At 44.4% G+C, this 13,810-nt stretch overlaps 1 protein-coding gene across 1 annotated transcript in view; it reads right to left on the reverse strand.

Moving 5' to 3' along the window:
• The window catches only part of SYT9 (synaptotagmin 9), a 151,310-nt gene that overhangs the window by 101,191 nt on the left and 36,309 nt on the right, over nucleotides 1-13,810 (reverse strand). The window contains exon 2 of the mRNA XM_036427650.2: nucleotides 3,745-4,093. Within this exon, the coding sequence (XP_036283543.1) occupies nucleotides 3,745-4,093 (349 nt within the window). The remainder of the gene's footprint in view (nucleotides 1-3,744; nucleotides 4,094-13,810) is intronic.

Below are 13,810 nucleotides of genomic sequence, written 5' to 3' on the forward strand. Positions count from 1 at the left end.
TTTATTTGAAGTACTTGTTTAGTGCTTGCTTCAGTTTTTCATAAACTGACAGCTTCAAAAAACGGACCTCAGACCTCTCCATGAGAACCTGGAACTAGATGTAAATGTATATTTTGCTCTGCTGGGATTTAATCATCAGAAATGATTATGTCCATGATATCCTTACGTTTATTCTAGAAACACGCATCATAGATGACATAGAAAACTTGAGAAGGATTAGAAAACACACTGGACTTGCATCATGGGACATAAGTCAGAGATGGGAGTAGACAGCCTGCCGAGGTTCCTTCTGTTTGGAGGATCCAGGGTTTTCATATATTTTTAATATAGACCTTTAAAATGTCTTGGGAATTCAGGGGGGAGAGAGGGGAGGAACTCCACCCATATTCCCCCACATTCCCAGGACATTAGAGAGATTTCATTATATAAGATAGATTTCACCCAAATTAAAAAGAATTAAGAATAATTTTGGGCCGAAACTGGTTTGGCTCAGTGGATAGAGCATCGGCCTGCGGACTGAAGGGTCCTGGGTTTTATTCCGGTCAAGGGCATGTACCTTGGTTGCGGGCACATCCCCAGTGAGGGGTGTGCAGGAGAGAGCTGGTCAATGTTTCTCTCTCATCGATGTTTCTAGCTCTCTATTCCTCTCCCTTCCTCTCTGTAAAAAAATCATTAAAATATACTTAAAACACACACACACACACACACACACACACACACAAACACACAAGAATAATTTTGGAGGTTTCTAATAGTAATGGTGCTAACTAGAAAGAGAATACTAAGGTGTTTGATCTTGGAAGAACAAGAGAAAGTCATCTTGACCAGAAATATTCTTGGAAGATGAAACAAAACTTATCGTCAGAACATTCCAAAGGCATTGGTGGAAGCCACATAGATCCAAGCTGAAGAGGCTGGAGGGTGAGGGTGGTGGTGGTGGTGATGGTGGTGGTGGTGGTGGTGTGTGTGCCGGCAGGAGAGGTGAGTTTCTGATGGAAATGATGTGGCAGAAGCCATGCCAACTGCAATGCCCTTAACCTCCAGTCTAGGCCAAGGAGATGTCCTGGGAATTTTGGGACAAGTAATAACAGCCGCAGGAAGGAAGCAGCAAGAAAAGAAATGCAGCAGTGAGAAGGTAAAGAACATCGGAGAAAGAAGGGAGAAGAAATAGTAACTAGCAGAGCAGACTACTTAGAGTCATCTCAGCAAAGAGTACCTTCCCCTCCCAAACTGGGTTCCAAAAATGTGACTTAAAAACAAGATACTGAAAATGTTTTGGAGCATGAAGGACATTTCACTATTTCCCCCCATTTTGTCACTGTGTGTGTTATAAGATAACACAATTCCTAGAGAATTACAAAACCATACACCATTCTTACGGTAATACCATTAGCAAAGGTGTGTATTTCCAGACAAAACCCACAAAAGGAGTGCAGTAGTAATTTAGAAAGTATTTTAAATGCATAATGATGCACATTATCAGTACTAGGTCATATGCAGATGGAAAGAGTTTAGTTTTCTGGTAGTAGTTCAGACAGAACCAAGCTTGTTTTGGATATCAGAAAAAGTAATTTAATTGCATGACTCCAAAACGAAAATCAATCTAAATGTAAAATATATTTTACAGGAATAATTCCTTCTCTCTTCTCTTTTTACTTATTTTTTTTCCTTCTAGCTAATGTGAAGATATCTATAGTTTAAATCAGTGGCAAAGATATCTATAGTTTTTACTTTTAAATACAATCTCTTTTTTATATGCAGAGCTTACACACTTTTCTAGAATAAATACTGTGGTAATCAGAGTGATGTGGTTGCTATCAATTCATCAGAATAATGGCAGAGTCCTCAGATCTACACTCTAATAAAAACCCAGCACATCACCCTGTGTCCAGGGGACCCAGATCAGAACAATTAATATGCAAATTGGAGACAGTTTCAATGGAAACCCCCTCTGACTGACCCGTTATTAGAATACTGAGAATCTGTTACGAGTCTGCACTGCTGCATGACCCCATAGCACCAGCGAAGAACTCCAGTTATATTTAAGTGTTAAATCTGAAGAGAAATCCTAGTGATGGAATCCGAGGATTTCTTCTAAACCAAAAGGCAAACAACCACCCCTTTCCTCGCAGAGAAACGGCTTAGGTTTAGCTCTTTGACTCAGAATTGGAAATGATGCTAAAGTGGGTTTCTGAAAAAATTAAATTACAAACTGTCATATTCCGTCCTACTTAATGCGAGTGAGCCAAGCTTCCAGGATATACTCGATTAACATTTAAAAGGGTAAAATCTTATTGCTGTTTCTAGAGAACAAATAAAAAAAGATTTTTTTAAAAATCCCCTCCCAATTGTGGTCCTACTTTCTAAATAGCAGCACACGCTTTTCCTCTGGCTATTGCTCAAGCAAATATTCTCTCTCTCTCTCTGTCTCTCTCTGTCTCTCTCTCTCTCTCTCTCTCTCTCTCTCTCTCTCTCTCTCTCTCTCTCTCTCTCTTTTTAAAGCTGTTTCCCAAGTCTCTTTTCCTAGAGTCTCTTATGGAAAGTGAATTTTTATATCCAAAGATTCAGAATTGGCTGTTTGACCTCAAGGCCACCTTTATGCAACAGCTGAGTCTTGGGAGAGGCCTGCCTCCAGGACGATGATGCTGTTAACAGCGGCCCTGAGAGCAGAAGGGCAGCTCACTGTTTGGAGTTTTTACAGGTATCGGCCTAGTAAAGCACATGATGTCCACGCTATTGTGTCATTCTTAAAACCACCTCTACACCTGCTGTCATGCCTCCTCTCTTACAGAAGAGGAAACGGAAACACGGAGATTCATGTGTCCAATACCACATGTCTAGGTAAAGCCGGTTCACTGGCCGCAGACCCTTGCTTTTGTGACTGCATTATATCATTCCTCCACTGCCAAAGGGCACAGTGTATCCAGCCATACAGAGAGGGGCTCGAGGCCTGGGCATTGTTGCAGAGGCTGGAAATGGTCCAAGATCTCTGGCCAGTCCGGAGTGCAGAGAGCCAGTGTGTGCCAGCTAGGCTGGGTCCGAGGCAAGGGAAGAAACGCCACGGCACTGGGAGTGGTAAACACTCAGGCTCTGATGGTGACTGAACCCGGTTCAAACCCTGACCTAGTGCTTACCAATAACTAACTTGGTGACTTCATCTGCTTGAATTAAGTTTCTTCTGTGAAATGAAAATAGTGATAGGATCCATTTCACACAACGTTGTGAGCCATAATGAGAGTGCAGGTGAAGTTCTTAGATGGTACCTGATAGAGTAAGTCTTCATCACGCTAACTAAATGCTATTGTGGACCAAGCAGAGACTGCGCAGAGCTCAGGAACCTCAGTGCAATACACTGAGCAGCACCAAATCCCCTTATTCACGTCCATGACAGTGAATGAACATGTGAAAGGTCACAGGCTCCGTGGTGACTCAATGTCACAGCTGCCAAGAGAGGGGAACGGGTGGAGGGTCCCTGCTTTGCATTCAGAACGGAAGGAGAGATGCCGAAACCCGTTTGGCTCAGTGGATAGAGCATCGGTCTGTAGACTGAAGGATCCCAGGTTCGATTCCGATCAAGGGCATGTACATTGGTTGCGGGCACATCCCTGGTGGGGGGTGTGCAGGAGGCAGCTGGTCGATGTTCCTCTCTCATCGATGTTTCTAGCTCTCCATCCTTCTCCCTTCCTCTCTGTAAAAAAAGAAAAAGAAAAAGAAAAGGAAATAAAGAAAGGAGACGTTACTGACCGAGTCGACGAGGTGGGCTCTGTGACTTGGCGCTTCACGCGGACGCCGTGGGCACAGTTCTCCTGGGTCCCCGTCTGGGTGGAGATGGGGATGTCCGGGGAGGTGTGGCTGATCTTCATGGAGGAGTCAGGGCAGGGGCTGGGAGAGTCTAGAAAGCCCTCACTGTTCTCCTGCTCATTGATCTCTGTGTCCGTGTAGTTAAGAGGCTCCTGGTTGTCTTTGCTACCAGAGAACAGGCCTCGTTCTCGCCACGGAACCCAGCAGAGTTTCCAAGACACGAAGAGAGACACGCCAAAGAGGGCGAGGCCACAGGCGGTGACCAGCAGGGTCAGCAGGCTCACTGAGATATCTGCAAAGAAGCAGAGATTAAAGGTCAGCAGGACTGTCACCCCCCCTCTGCCACTGCACAGGGGAGGTGGAACAGCCCTGCCATCCATCCTTCCATCTCTCAGCAGCCAGCTGAGGAAGTAACATGCAGGCCGTGCTTAGAAAAAGAAGCAGGCTGCAGTAGCAAGAGACAGGGAATATCCAGGGGGCCTAGAAAGGTCCTACAAGTCAACCATAACGGCATTACTATTTACACTTTCCCATGGCAACACAAATCACTGATATTGGATGAGCGCGGCGGTTTCATTGTTCTTAAAAATTACTCTGTCATCTCAGAGGGGAAGGGGAGGGTGGACTGGATAAAAGACAGTGAAGAGAATAGCCAAAGAGCATTTACGCACAGCCCATGGACACACAAAACAGAGTGGTGAAGGCCAGGGGAGGGGTGGTGGGGCCGGGTAGAGGTGGGCAAATGGGGGAAGGAAGGAAAAAAATGTAAGACATCATTAATAGTGTCAACAATAAAAAAATAAATACAATTCCTCTGTCATCTCAGAGAGCTGTATACCACTTGTGACTTGTTTAGGTAGGACTTTTTAAAACAAAATGAAACAAAAAAACTAAAGTGCTCTTTCCCTATTTTTGATATCAATTTGTAAGGGGCTCAGCAAAATGAAGCTCAAACCCTCTGAAGCCTCAGGAATACCCACATCCCAGCAGTCAGGGTGCCCAGGACCGGGAACGGTGCTCCCCATTTGGATTTCCCAAGTAGCAAACCTGAGACACGTATTCGAGGGCAAGCGGTGTGCTGAGATGAAGGTGACACAGGGCCGGGAGAAGGGCCGTGATCCAGGGAGGGATGCCTGGAGTACAGGGGGCTTTATCAAGCCAGTTACCACAATGGGGGACTGGAGGGCCAGCCTGCTGAGGGGGCTCCACCTGCCGGGAGTCTCCCCATACCAGGGGCCAGGGACTTGGGCCATTTATAGCATTGGCTCCCTTCAGTCACTGACTTGAGGGAAGTTCTCAGGGGACATTTCCAACCTGCAGCACGGGTGGCAAAAAGACGCAGTGGCCAGAAAAATCCCACATTCAAATAAACACAAAGGCTGGCCTCTGGAGGTCAGGGGGCATGTGCTCAGGGGGCGAGGGGGAGGGGGAAAAGGAGGGGGAGGGGATATGGTAGGGGAACAGCAGCATCTGCCACATAGACTGTGGCACCGTGGCCTCAGCTAGGGCCCATGACAGTGTAGGATCTAGTGGCTGAGCTTTTAACTCTCAGAACAAAGCCCAACCCCTCCACGCTTCCGCCCCACCTTCTGGTGGAGCCAAGGAGGCTGAGGTGTCAACCTGAGTCAGCCCTGGCACTGTGGTGGCTATAACCCCTTCCTTTAAAGGACACCCCTACTGCCCTTACTGAGCTACAAGGACTCGCCTGGTTTATGACTTTACTGCCCATCAGTAATATTCATACTGTGTTAGTCAACGTTTTCTCAATCACCATACATGCCAGGTGCTATGCAAGGCTTTGGAGATACAGTAGTAAAGAAGAAAACTAGGAATTGATTATTTAATACTCACAATATTTTTAAACTGATTTCAGGGGAGGGGGGAGAAATAGAAACATCAGTGATGATTTTCAATGATTGGCTGCCTCCCGCATGTCCCCCACTGGGAATGGAGCCCGAAACCCAGGTGTGTATCCTGATTGGGTGCTGTGACCTCATGGTTCATAGATTGATGCTCAATCATTGAGCCATAGTGGCCGGGCAATATTCACGATTTTAACTAGCCACAGCACATGAGCAATCCATGATGCGTGCAATCTGCTTAGGCATAAAAATGAACCCTTCCTGCAAACCACTTACCTCCTGAGTCACACTGACCTCCTGGCACCCTTGTGCTTTTCAGTAGGCACCCGATCATGGTTATAAAAGGCACCCGATCATTGTTATAAAATGATGAAACCATTTCTTCATGAAAAATTCCTCTTGACAGAGTGCCAGCTGCCAGCGCTGGTAATGGATCTACTGTATCTCCTCTATGACTCCTAATCAATCTTTGCCCTAATAGTGAAACAATATTACATCTCTGTTTGAAAACTCTGGGGCTCCAACTTCAACATGGGTGATGAGCTCAAATCTTTGCTTCTTTTCTGTTTTTCAGTCCCATGGAAATGAGATAAGCAAATTATGTAATTAATGGTAATTGGGTACCATCAATCCATCCGTGAACCAGTAACACTGAGGAATTTCTGTAATAGTTTTTAAAGGAAAAGCCAATTAGTGCTGCATGCTGAACAAAGGCAAATGAAAACAAAGGAAAAATAAATGGGAAAAATAAAAATTATAAAACAGAGGCAGTCCCAGCCGGTATGGCACAGTGGTTGAGTGAGCATCAACCTATGAACTAGGAGGTCATAGTTCAATTCCTATTTGGAACAGATGCCTGGGATTATCCTTGATATCTCTCTCTCTCTCTCTCTCTCTCTCTCTCTCTCTCTCTCTCTCTCTCTCTCTCTCTCTCTCTCCTTTCTCTCTAAAAAACAGAAGTAAACAAACAGACAAACAAAAAAAACCTCAGATGCAGAGCAACAAGGACAGGGATGAGGAGTAGGTAGTCAGTGAGGCAATGTAAAGGCACTAGATATCACCCACCATAGAGCCCAGACAGGTGTAAGGGAGCATGGTTAGGCCACAGACTCCCCCTGGGCCTGCCAGCTCACACAGAAGTGAAAATGTGTTGGTGTAACTTCTATGGCAGGTGGTAGTGGTGGAAGCACAGGGAGGGAGGCCCCATCCCAGCTAATCAGGCTGTCACAGCAATCAACCCCCACTCCTTCTAATCAAATCTGAACACAAAACAGGTTTCACACCACAGTGAAATCCCATAATACATTTTGTAATCCAAGTGGAAGGAAAAACCCTTCCTTAATAATCCGGCACTGACCTGATGCAACCCCCCACGGGAGACCACCAGGATGGCTCGAGGAGGGGTGCTCAGGAAGGCAGTAGGGTCAGCTGTACTCCCATCCACCCAATAGTCACTCTTCCCCACCACAGCACCCCTTCCTCCGAGGGAGGAGGATGAACCCCAAGGCCCCAATGTTGGTCTTGGATCCCTGACTTGCTCTAGTCAATGAAATATAAGTAGCTATGATCCAGAGCAAGAAGATTGTAGCCCTAGAATTCCATGGCCACAATCACAGGAAGAAAGGAAAGGCATTTTCAGCCATCAATGACTCAGAAGACACACTATTCATGCACTCTCTCCTGCATAAAACCTAAGGAAATTCTCCAAACAAATAAAAATGCATGTCAGAATAGAGAGCTCAAGAAGGAAAGAGCATACTACACGAGATATATTTACATACTATGATCACAAGAATTAATTATAAGCAAAGCAAACAGTAAAAATTACATGAAACGTAAAAAATTCTAGTGATGAGATTATGAAGTTTAATGTAACTGTTAGAGAGAAAAAAAAAAAAGACTTAAAAAAGCAAAGGAATGACTACCATCCACTCACTTCCATTCCAACAATTTCAACATACATGGGAGAAGAAAGAAGAAGGATGTAAAAGCAAATGAAATGAACTATATTGTTAGCAGGAGGAGATTACAGATACTTCAACTTGATGTTACTAAGTAAATATAGGTGCAAATATGTATATCAAATGCTTAAGGGACATGCGATTATAATGGAACATCTGCATATATATTTATATACTGTCCCGAGACCCATTCCACTCATTAAGTGATTCAAAATAAAATGTATAAATCCGTAATCACAAAGAGAATAACATGGGTCCTCAAACCCAGTGGTTATGTTGTGTACATACATATGGAAACATTCAAATGATAACATGTCTAGTTTTTGCTTCAAAATGTAGGTGAAGCAAGGTTGACGATGGGTTAATAATTTTTGAAACTGAGTAATGAGTATGTAGAGTCTATTACATTATTTTCTTTATGTTGGACAGTTTCCTAATGAAAAAATAAAAAGCAAAGCATGTTTTGGTCAGGGTGTCTGACTTTAGTCTTAGATAGTATTATTTAATAGGTCTGGGGTGAGGACCCTTAACCTCCATTTTTAACAAGCCATGTCCGATTTCAGATCAATCAGCTGCAGATGGTCTATGAATAACACTGTGTAAACTGGATCAAGTAAATATATTTATATTGTGGCTCACAACACAAGATGCTTTCCTAATCCTAAAACCCTTGTGTCTTGGGGACCTAATAAAGGTAACCCTGGGAAATCCAGTTAAGACCATCAGCCACGTGAGGATGTCACATGGTGCATTGTAGGGGAAGTGGTGACATGATTTGATAGAAGAAACAGGCGCGAACAGAAAGCTCTCAGGAGATGTTAGGTGAGCCAATGTGGAAACATTGCAATGAGGAGAAACCTTAGGGAGCTGATTCCCTCATCAGCCATCTCTTCCATGTGGCCATGAGGCCTCCATTTGAATACTTTATTTTCTGTATTTTTTTAAGCTTAATAAAATAAACATGTATTACTTTGCAATTTAAAAAACACAAAATAATAATAATAATAATAATAATAATAATAATAATAATACAATTGTTGCATTAAAAATCACAGCATTCTGGAGTTAGCCCCTGAAGGGGAACTCCGTTCCATATATACTTCAACAGTCCAGAGGGTGACTCCTGAATGGGGACCCTGAGGTATTTTGTATATAAAACATGTAATAGATTTTTTTTAGGCTAAAATGAGATGCTTCGGTGTTTAAAAGACTGAACTTAAATTGTCTGAGCCACGCAGTCACGGGAAGAGTTTGCTCTTTAATTACACTGTAGGCACCACAGCCCAGCAGTTCAGAACACAGGGTCTATATAGAATCACACAATGGAGGTCTGCAGCCAACCTCTGTTGTGCAACCTAAGGTCTCCATATTTGGTTTCTCATGGCAACATCGGGATAATAGTAGTTACCTCTTAGGGTTGTATTGAGTGCTTAGAAAGGTACTGGCACTCAATAAATGTAAGTTTTGGGGTTTTGTTGGTTTGTTTGTTTTGTTTTTTCATGAGATGTCTCAGCATTCAGCCCACTTCGTATCCAGACTTATTTCTACTTTCACAAAGTGGTCACCTTGGTCAATAAATACTGAGGCCTTCTGAAGCTTTATGAAGGGAGATGGCAATGAGCAAAATCAGGTGCCTGATAGGTGCTTATTGAGCTAAATATTAAGGACAGAAGCAGGAGCTCCTATGGAGAACCTGATATTTGCTAAAGACTAACCCAGGGATACAAAGTAAATAAAACTAGACCTTGCCCTAAAAAATAACCCTGTAAGGCTATTCACAACCCACGGAGGTGGGTTCAGAGAAGACTGCCTATAAAAGAGAGTGGGCCAAGTCCTACTTACAACCACTTCTCTTATATAAAGACCAAACGGGGCCATTTGGCCATGTGGTCAAGAGACCTCACAAGGAGGAGAGGAAGCTAGGGCTCCTGTGAATGTTCACCCATGTGGCACATGACACGACTTGCTCAACTGTACCTGTAGGCCCCAGGAAAGAGCTCACATGGTCTAAGGGCTCTAGGACCAGCTTTGCCACCCTTTATATTTTATGTCCTTGGATAAGTGACTACCTCTCTATGCTCTTCCTCAGATGTCATAAGGGCCTGGACGTGGCTCTTACATTCTGTGGTTCTTATGAAACTGCTGAATGACCTTGAGTTCACAGCAAGGCCTACAGCCAAGGCGAAATCCATTATAATGATTCCTATTAACAACCACAAGTCAATGGGCACTATCCAACTGGAGGCTATGTTTTAGGAACCATTCTTGCTTTGCATTCAGGTAGCATGCAGGAGGCTCTCTTAGCATTCGTTCGTGGTGCCAACTGTAAGGATTAAGGGAGCACTAACGTGGGCCCGCAGGGGCCATGCAGTTATTAAGGTACTGAGCCAGATAAACAGCATTCTACCGCCTTAACGTTAAGAAGCCCCTTAGACCAGGAGAATGAATTAGAACGCAGAACCCGGCAAAAGGCATCCGCTGCCTTTTGCTGTGATTACAGATGGGGAGGAGCATCTTTAACAGGACTGTGTCACACCGTCCCTCAGATCCCTTCCTCAGAAGGCTGCCCAGACGACTCTACCTGTGTGAACTGAGCAACTGGCCTAAAATTAGCAGGAAGAGAACACGTTCCATTGCACCTTCTATTTGCAAAGTGCAGCCTCATCAGTGTAACCAGCTCCTCTTCACACTGGCTTCACCCCCTCTGCCTCCACCAGATGGGGCTGGCAGGGTCTGTGGAGGCACAACTGTGGCTGGAGCTGCAGACAGTAAGAGCTGGGTGTTAGCTCTGGAGCCCGTAAACCCTGACTTCCCAATCCCCCTGTACCCGAGCTCCTACGGTCTGCATAACAGGAAGGCTCAGGAATTACCACCAGCTTTCCTATTGTATTTCCACTCTCTTTGCACTCACTCCCTACTGAAATTATTTAATTGGAAAGTATCCACTTAAAAAATATTTTACCACCCACTGCAGCTTCCCTGTGCTTGTGAAATCAGCAATGTTTTCTGGCATGGCATCATGGCCTGTGCAAAGCGGATGGAAGCATTCAGGAGCACCGGGATTCTTGCAAAATAACAGAAAATCTTATGTGCAAGGTTTCAGGCCAGGGGCAGTCTCTGCCAGAAAAGAACACCACGGAACAAAACTGGAAACATGAACATGCGGGGACTGGGTTCAGGCCAGAGTTCAGCAACACTCCTCAGTGTGTGTGCGCACGGGGAAACGAGCTGGAGGGGGAGCGTTGCCAACTGGAGACCTGGTGTCCAGCTCTAATGCCTCCTACAAGATTTTGGGCTGCCCACGCTTCTCCTGGGCCATTTATCACCTCTAAAAATAAGGGGAGAGGTTCCTCCTTCCTTGCTGGGCTCTTTTGAAAACTAGATGCACTTGCATATGTATAAAAGCCTGCCGCAGAGCTTTCATTGTGAGGCTTGAACTCCTTTTGAAGCTGTGGCTGCTGCATTGACTCAATAACTCCCGCCTCCCTCAGGACCCCTTTCCAAACTCTGTCAGCCCCAGCCATTTCCTAGGCTGATGTGGTCTTGCTTTGATCCAATTAGTGTTTACATTTCTCATCTACCTGGTAAAACACGATCAAAAGGTTGTTGACAACTACATTAATGAACGAGCTTTAGAATGATATCATGAAGAAATAAATGTGTGATGTTAGGGTGGGCTGCTTCTTCCCATTCCTGGTTCCCGTGAAGAGTGACTTTTCTCCAAATGCTTCTGGTGAGTTTTCCTATCTCTTACTTCTCCGTCCAGAGGGCATGTGGGTTGCTTGATTAGAAAGCTCGAGGTAGCCTTGCACTTGATATCTGTCCACTTGCATGGGGCTCAGTGCAGTATTTGGAAGTCTGTTACTGCTTTGGACCCCAGAATTAGCAGATTTCCTCCTTGGTTCTTCCTCAGGCACAACCTTGACCCTTACACGTAGGGCCTGAGAGCCGTTCCATGCAGGAGCTCACGGCTACCTGTGCCTATATAGTTATGGGCAGAGGAGTCCCAGGCTTCTATTGGCATGAAGGGAGTTAAAAATGATGGGATTGTTTTGCATAGCACAACAACTAGGTGAGAGCCTGGATATGTGAGGAAATTACCCAGAGTCTGAGCACAGACGTGTTTTTAAACACATGTGAGCCCTGGCTGGGTGGTTCAGTGGTTGCAGTGTCCTCCCTTACACCAAAGGGTTGAGGGTTTGATTCTAGTCAGGGTAAATGCTTAGGTTGCATGTTCGAACTCTGGTTGGGTGGGTTTAGGAGGCAACCAAACAATGTTTCTCTCTCACATGGATGTTTCTTTCTCTCAAGTCAATGAACATAATATCAGGTGAATATTAAAACACAAGCACACATGAGACACTCCCTAGAGTTTCTAAATAATTCTTACAAGAAATACCTCAAGTCCTGGTGCACCCCAGTGAGCTGCAGGGGGCAGTGGGCCAATGAAAGCTTAGATTCTAGGCATCTCAGTTACTAGAATTCTATGATTCTAAAACAATATTGTCTCTTTCAAATGAGAAAGTTTAAAAATCCTATACTAAAAACTCAGCCTTCGTATGCGATATCCTTATAAGAGAGCCAAAGATCTTCCAATATCCAATTAACCCTAAAACCATGTCCTAACATTTGGAGACTGGATGCTTACAAAGTCTTCTGGTAGGGAGCTGTGTGTTGTACATTTCCATTTAGCACTGCAAATCCACTCTCCCCCTCTCGGCACTCTGCTCTGGTCCTTGGAGAATGACCCACATGGACTATATCAAGGGGCTCCCTTGCCTTTGACTTCTGTTGGGTTCAGCCAATAGGAGGCCTGAGAGGGCTATTAGAGGGCGGGAAGAGAATGGAGGTACAGTATCTACTCCTCCAGCTTTCCTTCTGCTAGGTCGCCATGTTACGTAGGTCCATCTATTGAAAGCCACAGCTCTTCTCCTGGGTTCTTTCAGGCCTAAGGGTGGCAATGGCTCCTTGTTGCTGCTAGCCCTGGAGTACTGTCCTGCCCCTCGCTGGTTTCCCTGAATCCTGACCATGCCTTTATAAGAAGTTCCTGTATTAAACTCTCCTCAAATTGCCCAGTTTGACCGTGCTGCCTGTTTCCACTGGGACCCAGGTGGATTTGCTGAAGAATGAGTTGTTTTGTATTCTGGGCCCTACCTGTAGTCACCTGCATAAGCTCAGGGAACCGAAACTCATATCTCGGCCTGAGTTTCCTAATATAAAACGAAATGGGATGAGATGAAAGGGCCCTTCTAATCACATATTCTGGCATTGAGAGAAATTGTATATCTAAAATATCTGCTGAAACTTAGTGTAATGTCTAGCATGCAGGAGGCACTCAGTGTTTGCTGAATGATAAAATTCTAACCTTTTTTAAACCCACTTAAAAAAAAATGTGCTTCTGAGAAAGAAACTGCCAAAGAAGTCATGTTTTTAAGTGTGTATAGAGAGGGCATTAGGATTACCTTTTCCTCGTGATTAAAAAAATGACACAATATCTCATGCTCCTCTGAACATTGATGGCTCCACAGAGGCAGTGCAGTATACTGAAAGTAGCATGGGCTCCGGAGAGAGTCATTATCTGTTGACCTAACTTCACAACGCATTGCACTGAGCTGCCTTGATGAAGACATTATGTAATTGGGGGTGGAGTGTGCCAGACAAACTACATTTTCAGGAGACGCCTTCCAGCCAGATGATGTCTCCAGTCAGTCATGTCTTTTGGCCAACGCTGACCCTACAAGTACTTCTCCTGCGAATGTTCCAGGTGGCAAGGTTGCTTCAAGTCTACTCCCGACTCAAACTCTTCCCTATTTCTTGGTCTCTCTTTCTGGTGCAAACCCTGGTCCAAAACTAAAATCACAGACTTTTTTCCCAACATATAACCTCTTACTGGCTTGAATTTCTATACCTGAAAACTAAGGTACCCTCAAATCATACACCTTCCTGTGCTAAAAGCACAATCAGGCTAAGATGATTGGCAACTAGTTAAAAGCATGGATTCTTATATCTTTGTATTTACCTGTCAATTTTCTACAAATTGTATGTTTTTAAGTCAACTTTCTTTCAGTAAATACTCAATGCTGCTGAAATGAGGATGGTTTCTTTCATTCTCCAATTTTCATCAGTAGTCGCGCATAAAAATTGGCATTTATTTGTCATCATAATGACTAAGAATACCAGTTTATG

This window comes from Pipistrellus kuhlii, unplaced genomic scaffold, assembly GCF_014108245.1.
Source record: "Pipistrellus kuhlii isolate mPipKuh1 unplaced genomic scaffold, mPipKuh1.p scaffold_m20_p_9, whole genome shotgun sequence".
NCBI classification, from domain to species: Eukaryota; Metazoa; Chordata; class Mammalia; order Chiroptera; family Vespertilionidae; genus Pipistrellus; species Pipistrellus kuhlii.